This window comes from Bos javanicus, chromosome 13, assembly GCF_032452875.1.
Source record: "Bos javanicus breed banteng chromosome 13, ARS-OSU_banteng_1.0, whole genome shotgun sequence".
NCBI lineage: Eukaryota > Metazoa > Chordata > Mammalia > Artiodactyla > Bovidae > Bos > Bos javanicus.
This window is the reverse complement of record NC_083880.1, coordinates 67,697,426-67,716,163: the sequence shown is the minus strand read 5'-3', so window position 1 is coordinate 67,716,163 and position 18,738 is coordinate 67,697,426. Positions and strand designations below refer to the sequence as shown.

The 18,738-nt window shown below is 43.0% G+C and overlaps 1 protein-coding gene and 1 non-coding gene across 2 annotated transcripts in view; both read right to left on the bottom strand.

Annotated features, from left to right (window-relative positions):
* DHX35 (DEAH-box helicase 35) overlaps positions 1-16,391 on the bottom strand; it is a 76,792-nt gene extending 60,401 nt beyond the window's left edge. The window contains exons 1-3 of the mRNA XM_061437570.1: positions 11,541-16,391; positions 4,743-4,876; positions 7-99 (exon numbers count right to left, since the gene is read on the bottom strand). Coding sequence (XP_061293554.1) covers positions 7-99; positions 4,743-4,876; positions 11,541-11,580 — 267 coding nt within the window. The 5' untranslated portion in view covers positions 11,581-16,391. The remainder of the gene's footprint in view (positions 1-6; positions 100-4,742; positions 4,877-11,540) is intronic.
* Positions 16,247-16,381, bottom strand: LOC133259955 (small nucleolar RNA U109). Its single transcript, XR_009740620.1, has one exon. It is a non-coding gene; the product is annotated as a small nucleolar RNA U109 (small nucleolar RNA).
* Positions 16,392-18,738: the final 2,347 nt, after the last annotated feature.

Below are 18,738 nucleotides of genomic sequence, written 5' to 3'. Positions count from 1 at the left end.
ACTCACTTGTGGAATCTGTGTGCTTTTCCCACATCCTGTTTCTCCAATTATCACTACTGTCTGATAGTTTTCTATCAAGTATAATATGTGATTCCTCAGCTGAAAAAAATATAACCAAACACTGTAAACAGACATACATTTTCTCAAAAGACCTAAACAAAGATATTTAAACATTATGAAATGAGCTATTTGCCAAAAGAAAGGACATTTTCAAAAGGAACTACCAAAACATATTCCAAATATCTATCAAAATGTATCTCAGGTACTGTTGGTATAAGGCAACACAATTGCAACTGAATATAATAACTTATCAAAATATATAACGCACATACTTCTTGATTCAAGAATTCTACTTTTAAGAAGTTATCCTAATACATGTGAACAAAGATGTATATACAAGCATGTTTATTGCAGTGTTGTTTGTAAGTACCAAAAATCCAAACAGCCTATATGTTTATCAACAGGGGAATGATTAAACAGTTATGAAAAGACTCCAATAATGGAATAATATGTAGCCGTTAAAAAGAACAAATGCCTACTTGTACTGATGTGGAATGGTCAATGAGGTCTGCTATGGTAAGAAAGCAAAATGCAGGACAGTGTGATAATACACTACTATTTATGTTTTTTAAAAAAGGGTAAATACACATATGCTTCTTTACATATAAACTACTTTGGGGAAAAGCAAAATAAGGCACTGGTAACTGTACTGTCTCCAGGGAGGGGAAGAAAGTGGGGGGCAGGGAGCAGGCATATGAGGAACCCCTTTAACTTTGTGCAATATGCATGCATCACGTTATTTTTCATTTACTAGCTGGTGAAAACAAAAAGAATATGCTTTCATCTCTGCCTCTACAGCCAAGTGCACAATAAAGCACCTACACATTACCTCTGTATTTCAACTGGGCCTTCTGTTACCCATTCAGTGGGAGAAGAAATGCTATTTTGGCCACTGGAAAGTCACAGACAACTCCAAGATCCCATGTACTCAGCTTCAGAATGTACTTCTGTACCCACATTTGATAACAGACACACCCACTGATCTGTAAAGTCATGATGATATTCCATAAATTCCTGGTTTGAGGTAAAAATCTGCCAAATTCTCCTACTCTCATCACCGTTCAACTCATCTGACTCCACAGAAGACTGAGACACATGATGCTGCCTTATTGCTTAAATAAGGTATTGGGGTGTTTGGGGGTTCCAATTTAGCATTATTTAGGGTCTAAATAGGAGAAGGAAATGGCGGCCCACTCCAATATTCTTGCCTGGAGAATCCCAGGGATGGGGGAGCCTGGTGGGCTGCCGTCTATGGGGTTGCACAGAGTCGGACACGACTGAAGCAACTTAGCAGCAGCAGCAGGGTCTAAATATGTAATTCTCCAGTTTTAGTGTAAAAATCTTTTAGAATATTTTTATTATCGATTTAACAGATATTAAATAGATATTTAACTATTTGTTAAAAATGAAGATTCCTAGCTCTACCTTCAGGGTTTCTGATTCAGCAGGGCTAGGGTAAGTCCAGGAATTTGCCATTTCTGCAAACACCCAAAGGGGATTCTGCTGCAGGCAGTCTCATGACTCATCTCGATGCTTTCCTTTCAATTGCCTGGACTCTGCACTTTCTTTTGGGTTAGTTTTAGGCAAGGAAAGATTTGGGTTCTTTGCAACCATTTTGGTAACTGATATCTTGTCAATCCATCTGCTGAATGGATGAATGGATGAATGGGTGGGTGGTCAAAGACAACTTGAAAGACAATTCGAATACAGAGACACACATGGCATTCTAGGGAAATAACATAAGAAGATGGAAATAAGCAAACTATAAGAACTCTATTCAAGAGGTGCTAGAAAAAGCCCATGAAAGGCTCCAGGTTTGATCTGGAAATGAATTACTAATACGAGATGTAGTGAGGGCCTTCAACACAGAGTCAGTCTGGGCTTTACCTAGGAGGCAGTATGTGCTGTGTTGCAAGAAAACTGGGCAGTGGTATACCAGAGTGATTTAAGCGTGAAGAAACTGAAGGCACTAATTTACTTCATGTGCTAAATATGAAGCAATGCAAATGCATATTTGCACACAAAATGATGTGTGACATTCAAGAGAGAGATGACAAGATGATTTCCAGTTTAGAGACTGGGAAAATGATGGTACCACGAACAGGTACAGGCAGGGAAATAGAGGAGAGCTGGTGCAGAGGACCAGACTGAGCTTCAACGAGGTTTGAGTTTAATGGAATAAGAATACAAGCTTGCATTGCAGTGTCCAGGGCCCAGAGAAAATGACAGCCCACGGGAGGCAGCCAACTGGAATGTCACCTTGAAATGGCACTGGGGAAAGGGGGAATGAGCCTTAGATTTACTGCTGCTTTAGTTTCAACTTCTTTTTTTTTTTTTTCTCATTAAACTTTTTTTAATGGGTCTCAAATTCTGTGACAGATTTTTGGTCAAGTTGTTTTCATTAAAAAGTACTGATTTTAAAAACTAATAACTTAAACTGCCACACACAAAACATATGGTCCACAAAAACATTCTCCTCAACTTCTATCTTTACTTTAAAGAAGTTTTAAGTTTTTTAAGTTTTAAGTTTTTAAGTTTTAATGGGGGTGTGGTGGTGAATGAGTTACTTTTATCATTTTCGTCTCCTGTGCTGTACTAGGTCACTTTGGTCATGTCCACCTCTGTGCGACCTCATGGAGTGTAGCCTGCCAGGCTCCTCTGTCCATGGGATTCTCCGGGCAAGGACGCTGGAGTAGGTTGCCATTTCTTCCTCCAGGGGATCCTCCAGAACCAGGGATCAAAGCCGAGCCTCCTGCATTGCTGCGATTCTTTACCGGCTGAGCCACCAGGGAAGCCCTAGATTTATCTTTAACATCTTATGAGATTACAACTGTGCTTAAACTCTGCTTTGATTTTTATCAATAACTTACACCTCTCATCTTACCATTTTTAATTTGATCAATGTTACCATCCTTGGTTTTTTTTTTTCCATCTGTTGTTTCATTTATTATATTTTACAAGTACAGCTGGTGGATGAAGAAGAGTCCAGAAAAGTAAATACTCAGTAAACAATAATTAACCTTGTACTTAAATGTGCATAACATGTCAGGTATTTTACTAAATAATGCTCCATGTAGATTATGGCATCTGGTCCTCATAACAATCCTATGAGGTAGGTCCAATATTACAGACAGGAAACAGAAGCTCAGGTGCTGAAGTAAGGTCACACAGCACACAAATGATGAAAACTGCCTTTGAACTCTGAAGTCTAGCTCAAGTCTAGACTCTTCATCACAGCTCCAACTGTGTCCCTCCATGCTGAACCTACAATCTTATCTTCTGAGGGTCAAACTGGTTTACATTCACATATGATGGTTGAGGTTAATCATCTACAGAAGAAACCCAGAGACTGTCAGTACAGGAGTGACTAAGATGTCTGGGGTCACAGAAAAGTCTGATGGAGGTGACTTGGCTACATTCAGAAGGCGGCTGCTTCATATCCATTTGGACAAAGAACGTATTAATAAAAGAGGAATTTTTAGCATAGTCTAGACAAAGAAACTCTCTAAGAGCAAGAACCTGACGGCTTTCACCCAACACTGTACAGGAGAAAAGACAGACACCAGTGCTGGTGGCCCCACCTACTTGAGTCGTTCGAGGGGCCTCATACGAGGCAGCAGGACTTCATCACCCTACATCAGGGGCTACAGGAAATAAATATCCTTCAACTGTATCTAAACCGCCTTTGGCTCTGAGCCCACTTTCTGATTATGGCTAGACTTTCCATGTGGACTTGGCAACAGGGAGAAAGTGTGCTCATGGACTGTATTCTCTGTACTGGAGAACCATGGCTAACTGTAAATGAATATACTCTGAATTCTAGTTTAACACTTTGGTTTCTGACAAGATGAGTGTAAGTGCATTTCATGAGACTAATAAAATCATGCATCTGGATGTGCACGTGGTATGTAATAACCACACCCAAATGCCATCACTCTCCCCGTGGGCGTTAACCTCTTCAACAGAAACCACCTGCTGCTGCTGCTGCTGCTAAGTCGCTTCAGTCGTGTCCGACTCTGTGAGACCCCACAGACGGCAGCCCACCAGACTCTGCCATCCCTGGGATTCTCCAGGCAACAACACTGGAGTGGGTTGCTATTTCCTTCCCCAATGCATGAAAGTGAAAAGTGAAAGTGAAGTCACTCAGTCATGTCTGACTCTTCGAGACCCCCTGGACTGCAGTCCACCAGGCTCCTCCATCCGTGGGATTCTCCAGGCAACAGTACTGGAGTGGAGTGCCATTGCCTTCTCCGGAAAGAACCTGATATTTCTAATTAATCTTGTGTCAAAAAATATGCCTTAAAAAAGCTAAAATTGGCCATATGCCAGTAAGCTACTGAAAATGGATGCATGAAAGTTCACTGTGCTGTTTTCTCTACTTTTCTGTATGTTTGAACTTGTCCATAATTGAAAGCAAAGAGGGGAAAAAAAGAATGTCACTTCATTTCTTTCAGTTTTTCCAATATACAAGATCTAATTGAAAAAAACCTTAAGGACTTTCTGGATTTATAAGATTAACACACACAAGTATTCTAAAGACACCCTTCAGATAGGCCATCTCCGAGCTCACTGCATTCTAAAGGATCATTAACAGTAAGAGGAACATTATTCACTTCAGTGCCAAGTATTAAGCCACTGCAGGCTGCTTCGGGCCGACGACTGAACATGCTTATTCAATGTACCTTGAACACTGGCAGCTTCTGCCTCTGCTGCTCTATAGAAAGGGCAGCATAAGGGTTGTAAACAACAGTTGTTGCCGAGTTTTCAGCTAGACTTTGTCTCTCTTCAGAGATGCTGACACCTGGCCCCTCTGTACCTGCAACAGAAATGTTTTTGGGTTTTGTTTTTTTTTCAGATTCTCTGATACAAGGAACAGGAAAATTGTGAGAAAATTACAAATTCAAAGATGAAGATATACAATGGAAGCCATGCGTTTTTATTTCAAACCACTAAGAGTAATTTCAGGAAAACATTTAGAAAGGTACCTGTGAGACTACAGAAAAACATCACACTGGTGTCAAGAACAGAGGACATGGCAGTCCCACTGGGCTGCAAATTGTTTACACTCAACTGTAGGTGACGGAGGACAAGGTGTTGAGTTCTGGTCACCAGGCTGGGATTATTACCAAACTCTTAATAAAAGTGGTGGGAACCCACCAGGAATTAGCTGAAGCAAACAAAGAATCCTAACACCGTACAATGGCAGCAAGGTTCAGGGTCAAGGGGTACCAGGGACTCAAACACCGCCTGGCCTTTCTCCTTCTTTCTCTGCTCCTCTTAACAAGCTCCTTTCTGGGCTGGGTTCTCTACAGGAGCTGGAATCAAGGCTGCAGCCAATGCCAGAGCTCAGGCTCACAGTTCCTCCACCATTCACTCACAGAACAAAGATGACTGTGCCAGCGATACAGCAGTGAACACTACAGATGCAGGCCCCACCTCTGAGCAGCTGACTTGCTTCTCTTATTCTTCCTTCCAAAGGAAGAGGACTTAGAGCATGAAGTGGCGATGGAGAAAGACCCAGGGAGGGGGACCGGGAGTCCCAGGTGTGTGCTATTTGGAAGGTGGGGACGGCTTTCTTTCCCCCGGTTTAAGGCCATTGCCCTGCCCGATCCAGTCAACCATGGCCCTGGAATGGGCTACAACAATTGGCAGCTTCTATTTGAGTCACAGAACTGAAGTGGTTGGGAAGGAAGTGCTGGTCTACTATGCTGAGCAGATTAGACACCAGATACCCACAGTGGCTTCTTCTTTTTTTAATTATTTATTTGGCTGTGCTGGGTCTTAGTTGCAGCATGCAGGATCTTTAACTGCAGCGTGTAGGACCTAGTTCCTTAACCAGAGATTGAACCTGGGCTCCCCTGCATTGGGAGCAGGCATCTTGGCCACTGGACCACCCAGCAAGTCCTACCACAGTGGCTTCTTGGTAAGAACAGTAACAAACTGGGACTCAGGGAGGAAAAGAATAGGGAAGCCACATCCTGCCTGTTTGAAAAACTGTTTGAGGTCCTATGGATTTTTAGCCTGAAAAGGAAAATGCCTTAGGAGTAACATGGGTTCCATTTTTATGATCAGCCTCTGTAGTCTGTCACACCAAATTGTTCGTGCATCCCAAGACAGAACTCAAGAGTTGTAAGTAAATGGTACAGGGTTCAGAATTCAACTCAACATAAGAAAGGTATCTCTAAAAATAAGACTTGTTCAGCACAAGAGACTGTCGCCTTTGGGAATTAATAAAAACCTTCCCTAGAAGTTCACAGCCCTCTGTGAGGGGTGCTTCAAGAATAATTACCCAATACTATCATCACCCAGGTTTTCTGAATGCATAATCCATGATGCTATGTAAAAGTGCAAAGGTTTTGTGATCAGAATACTTAGCCCAGTGATTTACTTTTACATTTTTTGAAGGGTCCCAAACCCCCCTGACAATCTAATAGAGCCTATGAACTCCATCTCCTGAAAAATACACCAGGGATAATTTATGAGAACACAAAAACGCTGGAGGTCCAGAGACCACCCCCAGAGCTAAGTTCAGAATCACCGCTGTAGCTCTCTGATCCCTTTTCCATTCGTTTCTAGGAACATAGTTGTATTCCGGAGGTCCAAGACCGTCAAAAATCAGGTAAGTGGGGCACTACTATATTGTTTTTGCCAAAATGTTGACCTTCCTTTCAACAAGATAAAAGAACAGGACTTGGAACAAAGCCTGCACTCAAAGAGGCACATTTCCTTTCCTTTCTCCCTTTATTATCACTACATCGGATTAATTCCTTGTGATCTTCACTCAAGAAAACTAGAGCAAAGAAATAGCTTATCTTCATCAGCTCTGCTTTTATCCTGAATTCTCTTCTTTTCAACACATTTTAAACCTTTATAGCATGCTTAGAATCTTTTAACATTGCTCCTACGTCTTACCTCCTCCCACTCCAAGATTTAATCCACCCAGGTGTCTTCCTGACTACCCCAACCCTCCTGTCTCTAACCTATAGCCAAGTTCACCTCGGTACATGCGGTTATGAGGTCTTTTACAAGAACAGGTGCTGTCAATCAATGAGGAGCACGTCTCCTCCATACAAAAGACTCCATTCAGCCAAACTAGGACTGCTTCCTGGCTGTCTATACATCCCATGGTCCATTCTGGCTGCCTAGGGTTTGTTTTTCCCTTGGGAATATTCTCAGTGCTTAAATGAGTAAGTTTGTAATTCTTATAAATTATAAAGGCCTTCACCTCTCCATCTATAAAATAAGTTGATAACAGCACACCCCCTCCCCCTCTTCAGCATTCCTTCTAACCCAGTTTTTCAGTTTAAGTGGTGATCCATCAATGGGTTATAAAACTCATGAACTTCTTTAATATGCTATGCGACTCAATTATTTTGGTGTTTGGGATACTGCTGAGGCGCCATCCCACTCTGCCTTTGTTCATGCTAAACTAGAAATCAAACAGAAGTATCAGAGTGCATTCCAAAAAGCACTGTTGTTTTTGTGCAACTCTCTTCAATTGTGTGTGTGTGCACACACACGTGCGTGCGTGCTGGATCACAGCACATTTCTTGCTGTGTATCAGATCAAAAACTCTTCAAAGCTGTTGCTATAAAGTGTTTGCCAGACACGTGGTCAAACACTGATTTATCACTAAATATCTGTTGAATGAAGGAAGGAAAATGGCCAGGCCCTTCTGATTCACTTGGACTAACACGTCAAATTTTTTTTTCCCTACACAAAACTCAGGCAGCTCCTACAAAGATCTTAAGGCAGAGATCACAAAATGGTAAAGATCACAAACTATGAGGTCCCCAAACATGCCTTCGTTAAAATGTTTGAAATCATTAGTTTAAAACATGTAAAAACTTACCATTCTAATCTGGGTGTTGAGGCCATGTGACAACCTTTGGGTGGAACCACACAGAGCTTCCTGCTTTAGACAGGATATTGTATGCCTCGGGCTAATTGACACAATACACACTCGAGTTTGCCACAGTTCCTTCCTCTCCTTACTGCTTCCACCCGGCTGCTGCACTCATTTAGATTGTCCAACAGGCCCCTGTAGCTACCTGAGCTTGTGACTCCCAGCCTGTAGGACACATGTTCCTCTACCCTTATACCCAGTCTCAGTCACTTCCCTGACCTTCCCTGTGTATTTCTCGTATCCTGTTTTCACACCTTCAACTTCAGTTTCCTCATCTGTAAAATGGAGTAATACCTCCATCACAAGACATCGTGACCACTTAATAAGATGATGTAAGTAAAAGTGACTAGCACAAAGTGTCCAGTAAGTGTCATCAAATTCATTACAGTTAATGACAAAACAGTTTACCTGGACCAGTGGTTCCCAAACTTTAATGCATACTGGAATCACCTGGAGATCTTTAAAAAATACTGATGCTTGGTTCTGAGCCCCTCTAGACTTCTCATTTCGGAGAAGGCAATGGCACCCCACTCCAGTACTCTTGCCTGGAAAATCCCATGGATGGAGGAGCCTGGTGGGCTCCCGGGTCGCTAAGACTCGGACAAGACTGAGCGACTTCACTTTCACTTTTCACTTTCCTGCATTGGAGAAGGCAATGGCAACCCACTCCAGTGTTCTTGCCTGGAGAATCCCAGGGACGGGGGAGCCTCGTGGGCTGCCGTCTATGGGGTCGCACAGAGTCGGACACGACTGAAGCGACTTAGCAGCAGCAGTAGCAGACTTCTCATTTATCACCATGGAGTAAAACTGAATAGCAGGAGTTTTTAAAAGCTTCCCAAGTGATTCAACTACACAGCAAAATTTGAGAACCACTTACCTAGACAGTCACCGAACCCAGAAATCTGAGTCATTACTGACCTCACCTTCCTCTGTATCTGCCTCTAAAACGTCTCTCCAATTAGGTCCCTCCCTACTGCTCACACGCCAGAATCGCGGGTTTCAATATCCCTCCTCGGTTTTAGCAGCATCTTCTCTTAAGGGTGTCCCTGACCTTAATTTCCTCCCCTAAGCATTTGCACACTAATGCCAGTTATCTTCCAAGAATAAACTAGATCATGTTATCTCCCGCTTAAAAACAGTGAAATCTGAATTCTTACATGAAGACTTCTCACGATGACGCCCCTACCTACCCTTCTGGCTTCATGTTCTGCCACGCCCCACGCTGTGTTGCTGTTGTTGTTTAGTTCGTTGTTGTTTAGTTCCTAAGTTGTATCTAACTCTTCTGTGACCCCATGGACTGCAGTCTGCCAGGCTCATCTGCCCATGGGATTTTCCAGGCAAGAACACTGGAATGGGTAGTCATCTCCTTCTCCAGGGGATCTCTGATCAAATGAATCTGTGTTTCCTATGTTGGCAGGCGGATTCTTTACCACTGAGCTACCTGGGAAGCCCCGCCCCAAAACATATCCTACCACTAAGCATCCCCATGCTACTCAACTACTTTGGTGTTTTGGACACTGCTAAGGCACCATCCCACTCTGCCTTTGTTAGTGCTACACGCTTTAGAGTTCCATTCTCCTACCTCTCCATGGCACAAAGCCTTATTTGTGCTTCAGCGTTCATCTGAAAAAATATTACTATCTTGATGAATGATATCTTATCCACACATTTAACCTCTCTCTCTCATCTATCTGTGTGTGCGCTTACTCGTTCAGCCAACTCTGTGTGACCCATGGACTGGAGCCTGCCAGGCCCCTCTGACAACTGAATTCTCCATGCAAGAATACCCAAGTGAGCAGCCATTCCCTTCTCCAAGGGATCTTCCCAACCCAGGGACTGAACCCAATTCTCCTGCATTTTACTGTCTGAGCCACCAGGGAAGCCCTCCTCTCTCCAATACTTCCATGAATTATAATAGTTAAATATGTATCTAGGGCTAAGAGCTTGACATGTATTCTCATTTAATCCTCAAAACAATCCTCTGGGTAGGTTCTTTGCCCAATTTACAGATAGAGTAACTGTGATTTTCCCAAATCACCAAGTTAGAAAATGGCAGTCAGGATAGTCTCGACAGTCTGATCCTAGCAGAGCTCCTCTTCCTTACCACTCCCTTTTTCTGTCTCACTTTAAAATCTCTTAAAGAGGATATCCAACTTCGTATTACAATTGAGAGAGAGAAAGTATAAATCTTGAGAGCAGAGCCTTGGTCTAGAGATATTTGTCTCCTGACCACAAGGCTAGGTGTTCAGTAAGTAAAACTACAGTGAAAGGGCGAAACAATGGAAGAGAACTCTGGGAGTAATCCCATGTTCTTTAACCAAAAGAGTATCTTGGCCTGATTTTCAACAATTTATTCAGACCTTTATTGTACTTAACACTCTGACCTGTTATTAAAGGCTCAAAGAGATAAAACAGAGAGTATCCTAACTGGATACTCACTACCTAACTGGACTTTAGTTTTGGCTGCAAATAAAACTCAGGATGTGGCTGAGGACTTGAAATACTGAATCATAAAATCATAAAACTCATTAAGTGACAAACTACAGATTTTAAAAAAGAATTAACACATCCCTTGCTTGGGTTTTCTTCCGCATCACTGATACGCATGGTCAGAATTTCAGGGACTCGCTCTAAAATACCCTTGAAAACCTTCCCCTATATTACCCTTCTCTGTCTTATTTCATTTTTGCTGCAATATACTTTACACATCTAGACCTACAGAGGTTCAAGTGGTGGACAAAAGTAAGTTGGCAACGATTAAGAAACTTTTGTTTTTCACAAGAAACTGATGGAAGGGGAGGGAGGGTCTGGTACATAAACATTCAACAAAATCTTGATTAATGAGTAAATTCAAACAAAACAAGCAAACCATTTGGCGGCTGAGACTGTGTTAGCCTGCAAGACGGGAAGTGGGTGACAGCCAACGCGGAGAGTGTTCACTTCTGGCAGACACGCGGGGTGGACAAAAATTACCCTAAAACATACTAAGATGCTTTCCCTTTTAACGAGCACTTACTTACTCTACATGAAACAACGCGCGCACGTTCTCCGTATTCTAGCCCATACGATAGGTGTTATTATTCCTCCCATTTCACATATGAGAAGTCTAAGGCTAAGAAGGAACTTGTTCAGAGGAACTCTACTACTCTATGGCAGAACTTAGAATTCTAATCCAGGCAGTCTGATTTCCTAACCTGAACTCCTAAACCCAGGGCAGCACCACCTGTCCCGTCCCAGCGTAACCCCAGGGCGGTAAAAGGACACGCGTGGGCGCTTCAGCTTTTCCCCATCTCACGGGTTGGGCAAGACAGGCACCAGGAAACGAGGAAAACGAGGCCCGGGGAGGCTGAGACTGTAACGAGGTCACAAAGAATTTCTGCCCAGGCCGGGGGCGGATCCCTGAATCCCTCGGGACCACTGTGCACGCCTAAGCTTCCGAGGCCACCAGCGCGGCAGTGGCCAACCCGCCGAGGTCAGGGCTGCAAGCAGGTCCTCAGGCCCCAGCAGGCTGGCCGTGGGGCCAAGACTCAAGTCGGGCCGCCGCATCTGCCCAGCGTTCCACCAAGGGCCTTACCGGGTCGCCAGAACTTCACCGGTCCCACGGGCGCTGCCATGCTGGGGTGAAAGGTCACAAGGAAGGCTCCACCCCTCCGCCGCGCACCAGCCCCCAAAGGGGCTGGGGGGCGTGGCCCGCGAGGAGCTTGGATCTAGGAGGTTCCGCGGTGTTACGGCTACGCCCCCGTAACCACCCCCTCCGAGCCACGTGATCTGCGTTTCAGCCCCGCTCCGGACCCATGTGATCGGCTCCGCCATATTGGAGGGAGGGCGCGCCTCTCTTCCTCTTTAGAGTAGCGGACCTGGGTTCTGAGTGGCCTTAGGATTTTGGGGTGACCCGGAGGGCGGCAGCACGCTACTGGAAGGTTGAGCTTGGCAAGAGACCGCTGGTCCAAGAGTTTGTCGCCGCCTGCGGTACGCGGTGGGCAAGGAAGCAGTGCATCCCAAATTAACATTACGTTGTAAGCTGTCACGGGTGTATGATTTCTTTTAGTCTCCTCCACATTTTCCGATTGGAGGATAATAGTAACTACCTAGTGGGTTTTGTGGTTCAGTAAATATTGGGCGCCTATCGTGCGGCCAGGCAGTGCAGTTTTGGTCTCTTTCATGAGTTTCTGTCCCAGAGTGGAGAGGCGAGGGTGTCCTGGGAGTAAATGAGTAAATGCACGATAAGCAGTGGTGTTTGGGGTCTTCCCTGGTGGTCCAGTGGCTAGGACTTGGCATTCTCAATGCAGGGCGCCTGGGTTGCATCCCTGGTCCGGGAACTAGGTCCTGCATGCCGCAACTAAGACGGGGCAGCCAAACTAAAAACAAAACCAAAAAAAGTTGATAATTAGCAGTAAATAAAAACGATGGAAACCAGTATGGAAGTCTCCAGAGACCCTGAGAGTAACTCTGAGAAGGGAGAATCGATTGAAACAAGAAAATTAGAAATGGGTAGATCTGTTAGGACATCGGCCCAGTGTTTCCTCCAGTCTCACGACCCATGTTTTAAATGCTGACCCCCAATCCAATCCCGAATCAGAATATCTAGGGGTGTGTCCTAAAAAACTGCATTGGAAACATGCTACAGAAAATTCCAGTAACCTACTTGAGAAAGATTCCACTAGCTGATACACTGGAGTAGAGGAAATGATTAATGGGTAGGCAACTAACTGGAAGGAAGTGAGAGGGTTCAGAATCTGTGTATTTTAGAGCTGTGAAGCAAATTCTCATTCCTGGAGAGAAATGGTAGTCGTGGAAAGATCAAAGGCTTTGGAGACAAGTCGAATTTGGAATCCTCACTTTGCCTTTCCTAGCTGTCATTTAATCTTAGTTGTAAGATGAAGTTTAAAAAGTTTTTATTAAATGTGAGAACATGTAAGGTAGCCTGCAACATAGGATATCCAATCAAAGTTTGCTGTCAATAGCTCATAGAGCAAATTCACCAGGGGAAAAATCAGAACTCACACATACACACACTCATTTTCCAACTATTCTCTTTATTTCTGTAAGGAAAACAGGGTTCCTTACATGATCATCTCTGCCTAAAATTCTCCACTGATCCTTTAAAATATCCTTATGTCAGCTGTAAGGCTTTTCTAAATTCACAACTTGAGTATTCTCCTCCTGCAGACTCAGAACCTGTGTGCTGCTTCTGTGATTTAACACTCATTTAGTTAAACTATAATCTGTCCCCACTGTTTCACTGGAAGCATCTGAGAACATGCATTGTATTATTACAACTCAAAGCAAAGTGCCCACTGAGTGATGTGTATGTGAACACCATGCTTTATAGTTTTAATTGTTAATGACATTGACCCTTCTTTATTTTTGTCTAATTTTCAATAAGGGCCCAAGTATACAAAACAGGGTTTATATTAACACATAAGTACAAGGGTAAATTAAATAAATGCCACTTATTATTTCTATATATTTATTTATTTTGGTCACACTGTGTACCATCTGGGGTCTTAATTTCAATCATGGAACAAACCCATGCCCTGTGCATTGGAGGCTTGGAGTCTTAACCATTACCAGTGAAGTCCCTGATTTCTATATTCTATAAATTACCATTTATATGATGAAGACTTCCTGTTTACAGAGAGAGTGTAATGGCCATGTGCAAATTACCAGATCATAATCTTAAAGCTAGAGGAGACTTTAATCATCTAAATTCTTTATTTTATAGAAAGAAACAAAAACAGCCTATGGAAGTTGAAAGGACTTGGTCAGAATAAACGGGCTAATTTAGTATCAGAATTGAAACTAGACTTTAGGCTTTCTAATTCCCAGGTCAGTGGGTTTTCAACCACATGGACCATTTAAAACCATTAGAGTTTAGCTCTCCTTGATGAGAATTAGTTCATCTGCCTCAGAAAGTTCTCTTAGCCCAACTGTCTCTAATGGGTCATTTTGCTTTCAAAGACTTCTACTACAGAAAGCATCTAAATAATACCCTAGATGTTGCTGAGTGGTTTTATTGCCACAAACTAGGAATGGTCTCCATGGACTATCTTATCTTTCCTAATTAACTATTTCAGATAGAATGGTCTAAAATAACTACTAATTAAAATCCATTGTTTCTTGAGATGGCATCTAGTATTTAGCTCATTGCCAACAATCACATGAAAGTTTGATCACTGTTACATTGTACAACTTCCAAATGATAGATTTTCCACAGATAGTCCTCAAAATGTTCCATAGGTATTTTATAGAAGTTTTTCTCTGCCTCTGATGGTAAACTGGTACTTCCTGCTTTGAAATATAGCCCATCTGTCTTGGCCATGTTTAGGAGGCATAGGATTTGGAGTTTTCATCATTGTACCAGTAAAGTCTTTTATGTTACAAGTAATAGGAAACCCAATTCATTTTTATTAGGCAAAAATAGCTCGCATAATCTAAAAAGTCCAAGTAATTCTGACTTGCGACACAGCTGCATTGAGGCACTTAGGACATAATCAAGACTTGCTTCTGATCGTAACATTGTGCCTCCTGCTGACCCAGGTGTCACATGGTAACTAGATGGTCATGTCACATCCTCTTAGCATCAAGCCTTTTTCCAAAAATTCCTGGCAAAAGCATCTAGCTGGGCACATATCCATCCCTGAATCAACCACTAGGGCAAGGAAATACGGCATACTGACTGGCTTAAACCTGGTCATACACTCCCCAGGTGTGCTCAGCTTTACCTGAACCGCATGGACTGAGAACTGGAAACGAATGGTCCCTCAGAGGGTCTTCTGAGAATGAGATTATCAGAGGTGGAATGAAGGCAGCAAAAACAATAAGTAGCCTCCCATGTGTTCATGAACTATACTAGAACTCCTGGCTTCCTAAGAAAATCCTAGCTGCCCTTGGGTCTCCTTCAGGAAGCCAGATCAGTTATCCCCCAGCTTGAAAAGAGACAGTTCTTTGCTGAATTGCCTTTCCTGAATTGTACTATAATGGGGGTTTTCCACTGACTTTAAGGTATAGCCCTCTTGGACTTGTATAATATATATATATATATATATATATATATATATATATATATATATATACACACACACACATACACACACACACACGTATATATATACTTGTATATATAAACCTATCTGTTCACTTGCATACAAATGATCAGGTTCATACAGGTGTTAGCATAAACAAGTGTTTACTCAGCTCCAGGAATCTGGGTAGAGGTGTGGAGAATCCACCAGGACAGACTCAGCTAAATACTAGGAGAGTCTCTACCATGTAGGCCTGAAGAATTTTGCGCATCTATGGAACAGGGTGAGTTGGGGAGGCCAGGGTCTGCCAGGTGCTTTCTAAGATGACAGTATGCTTTATCGGAGAGTGAAAGGCCGGGTTCAGGGGCATAAACTGGACCTCTGCCAGGCAAATTGGGATGTATTTCCAGGTGCAAGGCATCAGGAACCTAGAATAACAGTGCCTCTGTGGACATACTCACATAAGGTATGTATTCCACACTCACAGAATATGTATGAATGCTCAACTGCTTTCTAGCTGTAGACAAACACCTTGTGGAGTCGGTGTTTGGGCACACCCCAGAACATCTGTCATCGTGTTTATTATCAGAATACTTCACAGTACCACTTTTATAAAAGGATTCTTCTAAGACATTCTCACCTGATCTTAGTGCCAAGAATTGTTCTTCCTGTACCTGGAGTTAATTTTGGGTGCTGGATCTGACCAGGCTTCTCTTTTCTGCCTCGACTACTGAGAAGCTTAAAGTGTGTGCTCTGCCCACAGTGTGTCAGTCAGGGTGGCGTGTACTGACAGTGTCCTGCCTAACTCCCCACCCTCTGGTTTCTCTCATGTAACTTCTCACTTATGTGATTCTTGTATGTTAGGTTTTCTTGTCAGCTGCTTGGAATCCTGTAAGAAGATACATACTCCCCAACCCAACTGCCCAGAGAAGTGGCGTGGCCATCTCTTCAGTTGACTCCTTCAGTTTTTCAAGAAAGTGCCAACCCTGCCATCTGATTGGGTTGACCTTGAAACTGTACAGCTAATTCAAACAGCTCATCAGGGAGAAAATAATGAGACAGCAGAGTCTGAACACTATTTGATATTGGGAAATTGTTATGAAACATTTAGGTGTGATCAAGGTATTGTGGTTATGCTTTTTTTTTAATCTTTCAGATATACACTAAAATATTTACTGCCAAGTTGTAATGGCTAAGTCTGACATTAAACAGATGAAGAAGTATAACTCGCCCAGGAAGGGACATTTTTTTTTTCTTATGTAGGAGAAATATACTACTACTCAACCTCTACTGGAAGGTTGGCAGCCCTGAGAACTCCTTTTTTAATGTAGCATGTTATGGACGTATTCCTGCTTCCAAAGGAATGAGAAGCAGACATTTCCACATGCGAGCCAACACATATTTTTGAACCAAACAGTCTGCCATACTCACCCTCCCATTCCCTGGAATTGGGGTCAACAAATCAACATTTTGAACAAGGACCCCAGATGACTGCTGTAAGTGGTCCTTAGATCTCCCCCTCAGAAAAGTCAAGCACCATGATAGCTTTGCTTCCTCTTACAGTCCTGGCTATTTTCTTAGGATTCCATATACCTCTTGTTCTTCTTTAACAAATATTTATTTGGCTGTGTCTGTTCTTAGTTGCAGCACACAGGATCTTTGATCTTTGTTGCAACATTCGGGATCTTTAGTTCCGGCATGAAGACTCTTACTTGTGGCATGTGGGATCTAGTTCCCTGACTAGGGATCTAACCCAGGTCCCCTGCATTGGGAGTGGAGTCATAGCCACTGGACCACCAGGGAAGTCCCTCTTGTTCTTATTTCTAATCGCTAGCATTGCTTTCAGAAAATAATGGTTTTTGCATCCTATTCCACACCAAAAAAGGGGGCTCTGAAGTCATTAGTATGTGATGGGCCATATACCTGCCCTCCTCTGAGAAAGTCACGGTGATAAATACCTCATTCCAAAGTCTCAGTAGTCCTGCAACAAAGAATTGTTTAAATTTATCTGATCCATTTGCCAAAGTGAACACAGATCCTGTTTTATGAATGCCTATTAATAGCTCTGTAGAACACACTGAGTTGAAATTTCAAACATACCTGCATTTGTGAATGAGCTTAAGTTTTAATGTTTTCAATTCACCATGGCATTAACTGCCATTTCTCAAGGTACATCTGGGAATTTCCTGGCAGTCCAGTGGTTAGGAATGCCATGCTTTTACTGCTGAGGGCACTGGTTCAATCCCTAGTCAGGGAACTAAGATCCTACAAGCTGTGCAGTGTGGCCAAAAAAAATTTTTTTTAATTCAGTTCCGTTCAGTCGCTCAGTCGTGTGACTGAGCACCACAGCACACCAGGCCTCCCTGTCCATCACCAACTCCCGGAGTCCACCCAAACCCATGTCCATTGAGTCAGTGATGCCATCCATCTCATCCTCTGTCGTCCCCTTCTCCTGCCCTCAATCTTTCCCAGCATCAGGGTCTTTTCAGATGAGTCAGCTCTTCGTATCAGGTGGCCAAAGTATTAGAGTTTCAACATCAGTCCTTCCAATGAACACCCAGGACTGATCTCCTTTAGGATGGACTGGTTGGATCTCCTTGCAGTCCAAGGGACTCTCAAAAGTCTTCTCCAACACCACAGTTCAAAAGCATCAATTCTTCTGTGCTCAGCTTTCTTTATAGTCCAACTCTCGCATCCATACATGTTTTAATTAACAACAAAAAAAGGTACCCCAATGCCTCTCTACTCCATGTAGAGAAACAGTCACATTTCAAAGCACTGAACTCAGAATCTGAAAACCTGTGTTTAAATGCTTGTCACCATTTACCAATCATGTGACTCTGAATATGCTACTTAATCTGAACTTCAGTTCCTCCACCTGAAAATTGGGAGTAAGAGCTGTTCCACCGCTCCTCTGATGAGAGGGTCACAGATAGCACATAGGAAATTATCTAAGTCTGGAAATAATTTCAAATAACAATATATGTTTATCTGAGGCTTGGGCCAGAGTTGTTTGCAAACAGACCGGAACCAGTTGTCTGGTCTGCTTTCCAGTTGAGATTATGGCACTAACCCAGTAAATAACCTGCTGACCAGAAAGGAGTCCTAGTACACACGTGAAAACCTGCAGGCCTGCTCAGATCCGGTTGCATCAGCCTGTGGCTTAGTGGCAGACAGCACCCTCCACTACCACAGATCTCTTGCTCCAATCAAATCATGAGGAGGAAGCCATCAACTCTTTCTTTTGCCCATGCACAAGAGAGACTAGACGAAAACAGGATTCCACAGGCGTACCAGCACTGACGAGCAGGGTGTAGAAACTAGTCGCATTGCCTGCCACTGGACTAGGAATCTGGGATAATTGCCACTGCCCTCTTTTGCCCCTACTGCAGGATATCCGATTGCTAAATCATTGCAAATACACCCATCTGATGAAATTAGGCCCATGAGGCCACTACAGTTAATATCAGGGTGAATTGAGGATGCACACGGAGGCCTTCTCTGGCAGAGAAGCACAGAACTGAAGTCCTTGTCTAAACAGCTTTTTCTTTGAAAAAGACAAGCCAGAGCACATGAAGAGACCTGAGATTGCTGGCAAGTTTTCTCATTCAAACTGTAGAGCTAGTGACATAGATATTTATATCTCTAGGGAAGGTGTGACCCTGACACTTTTTAGATGTCATCTAACTTAAATATTTTCTTTTATAATTTGGGTCATCTACTCTTCCACTCAAGACTATTAAAAAA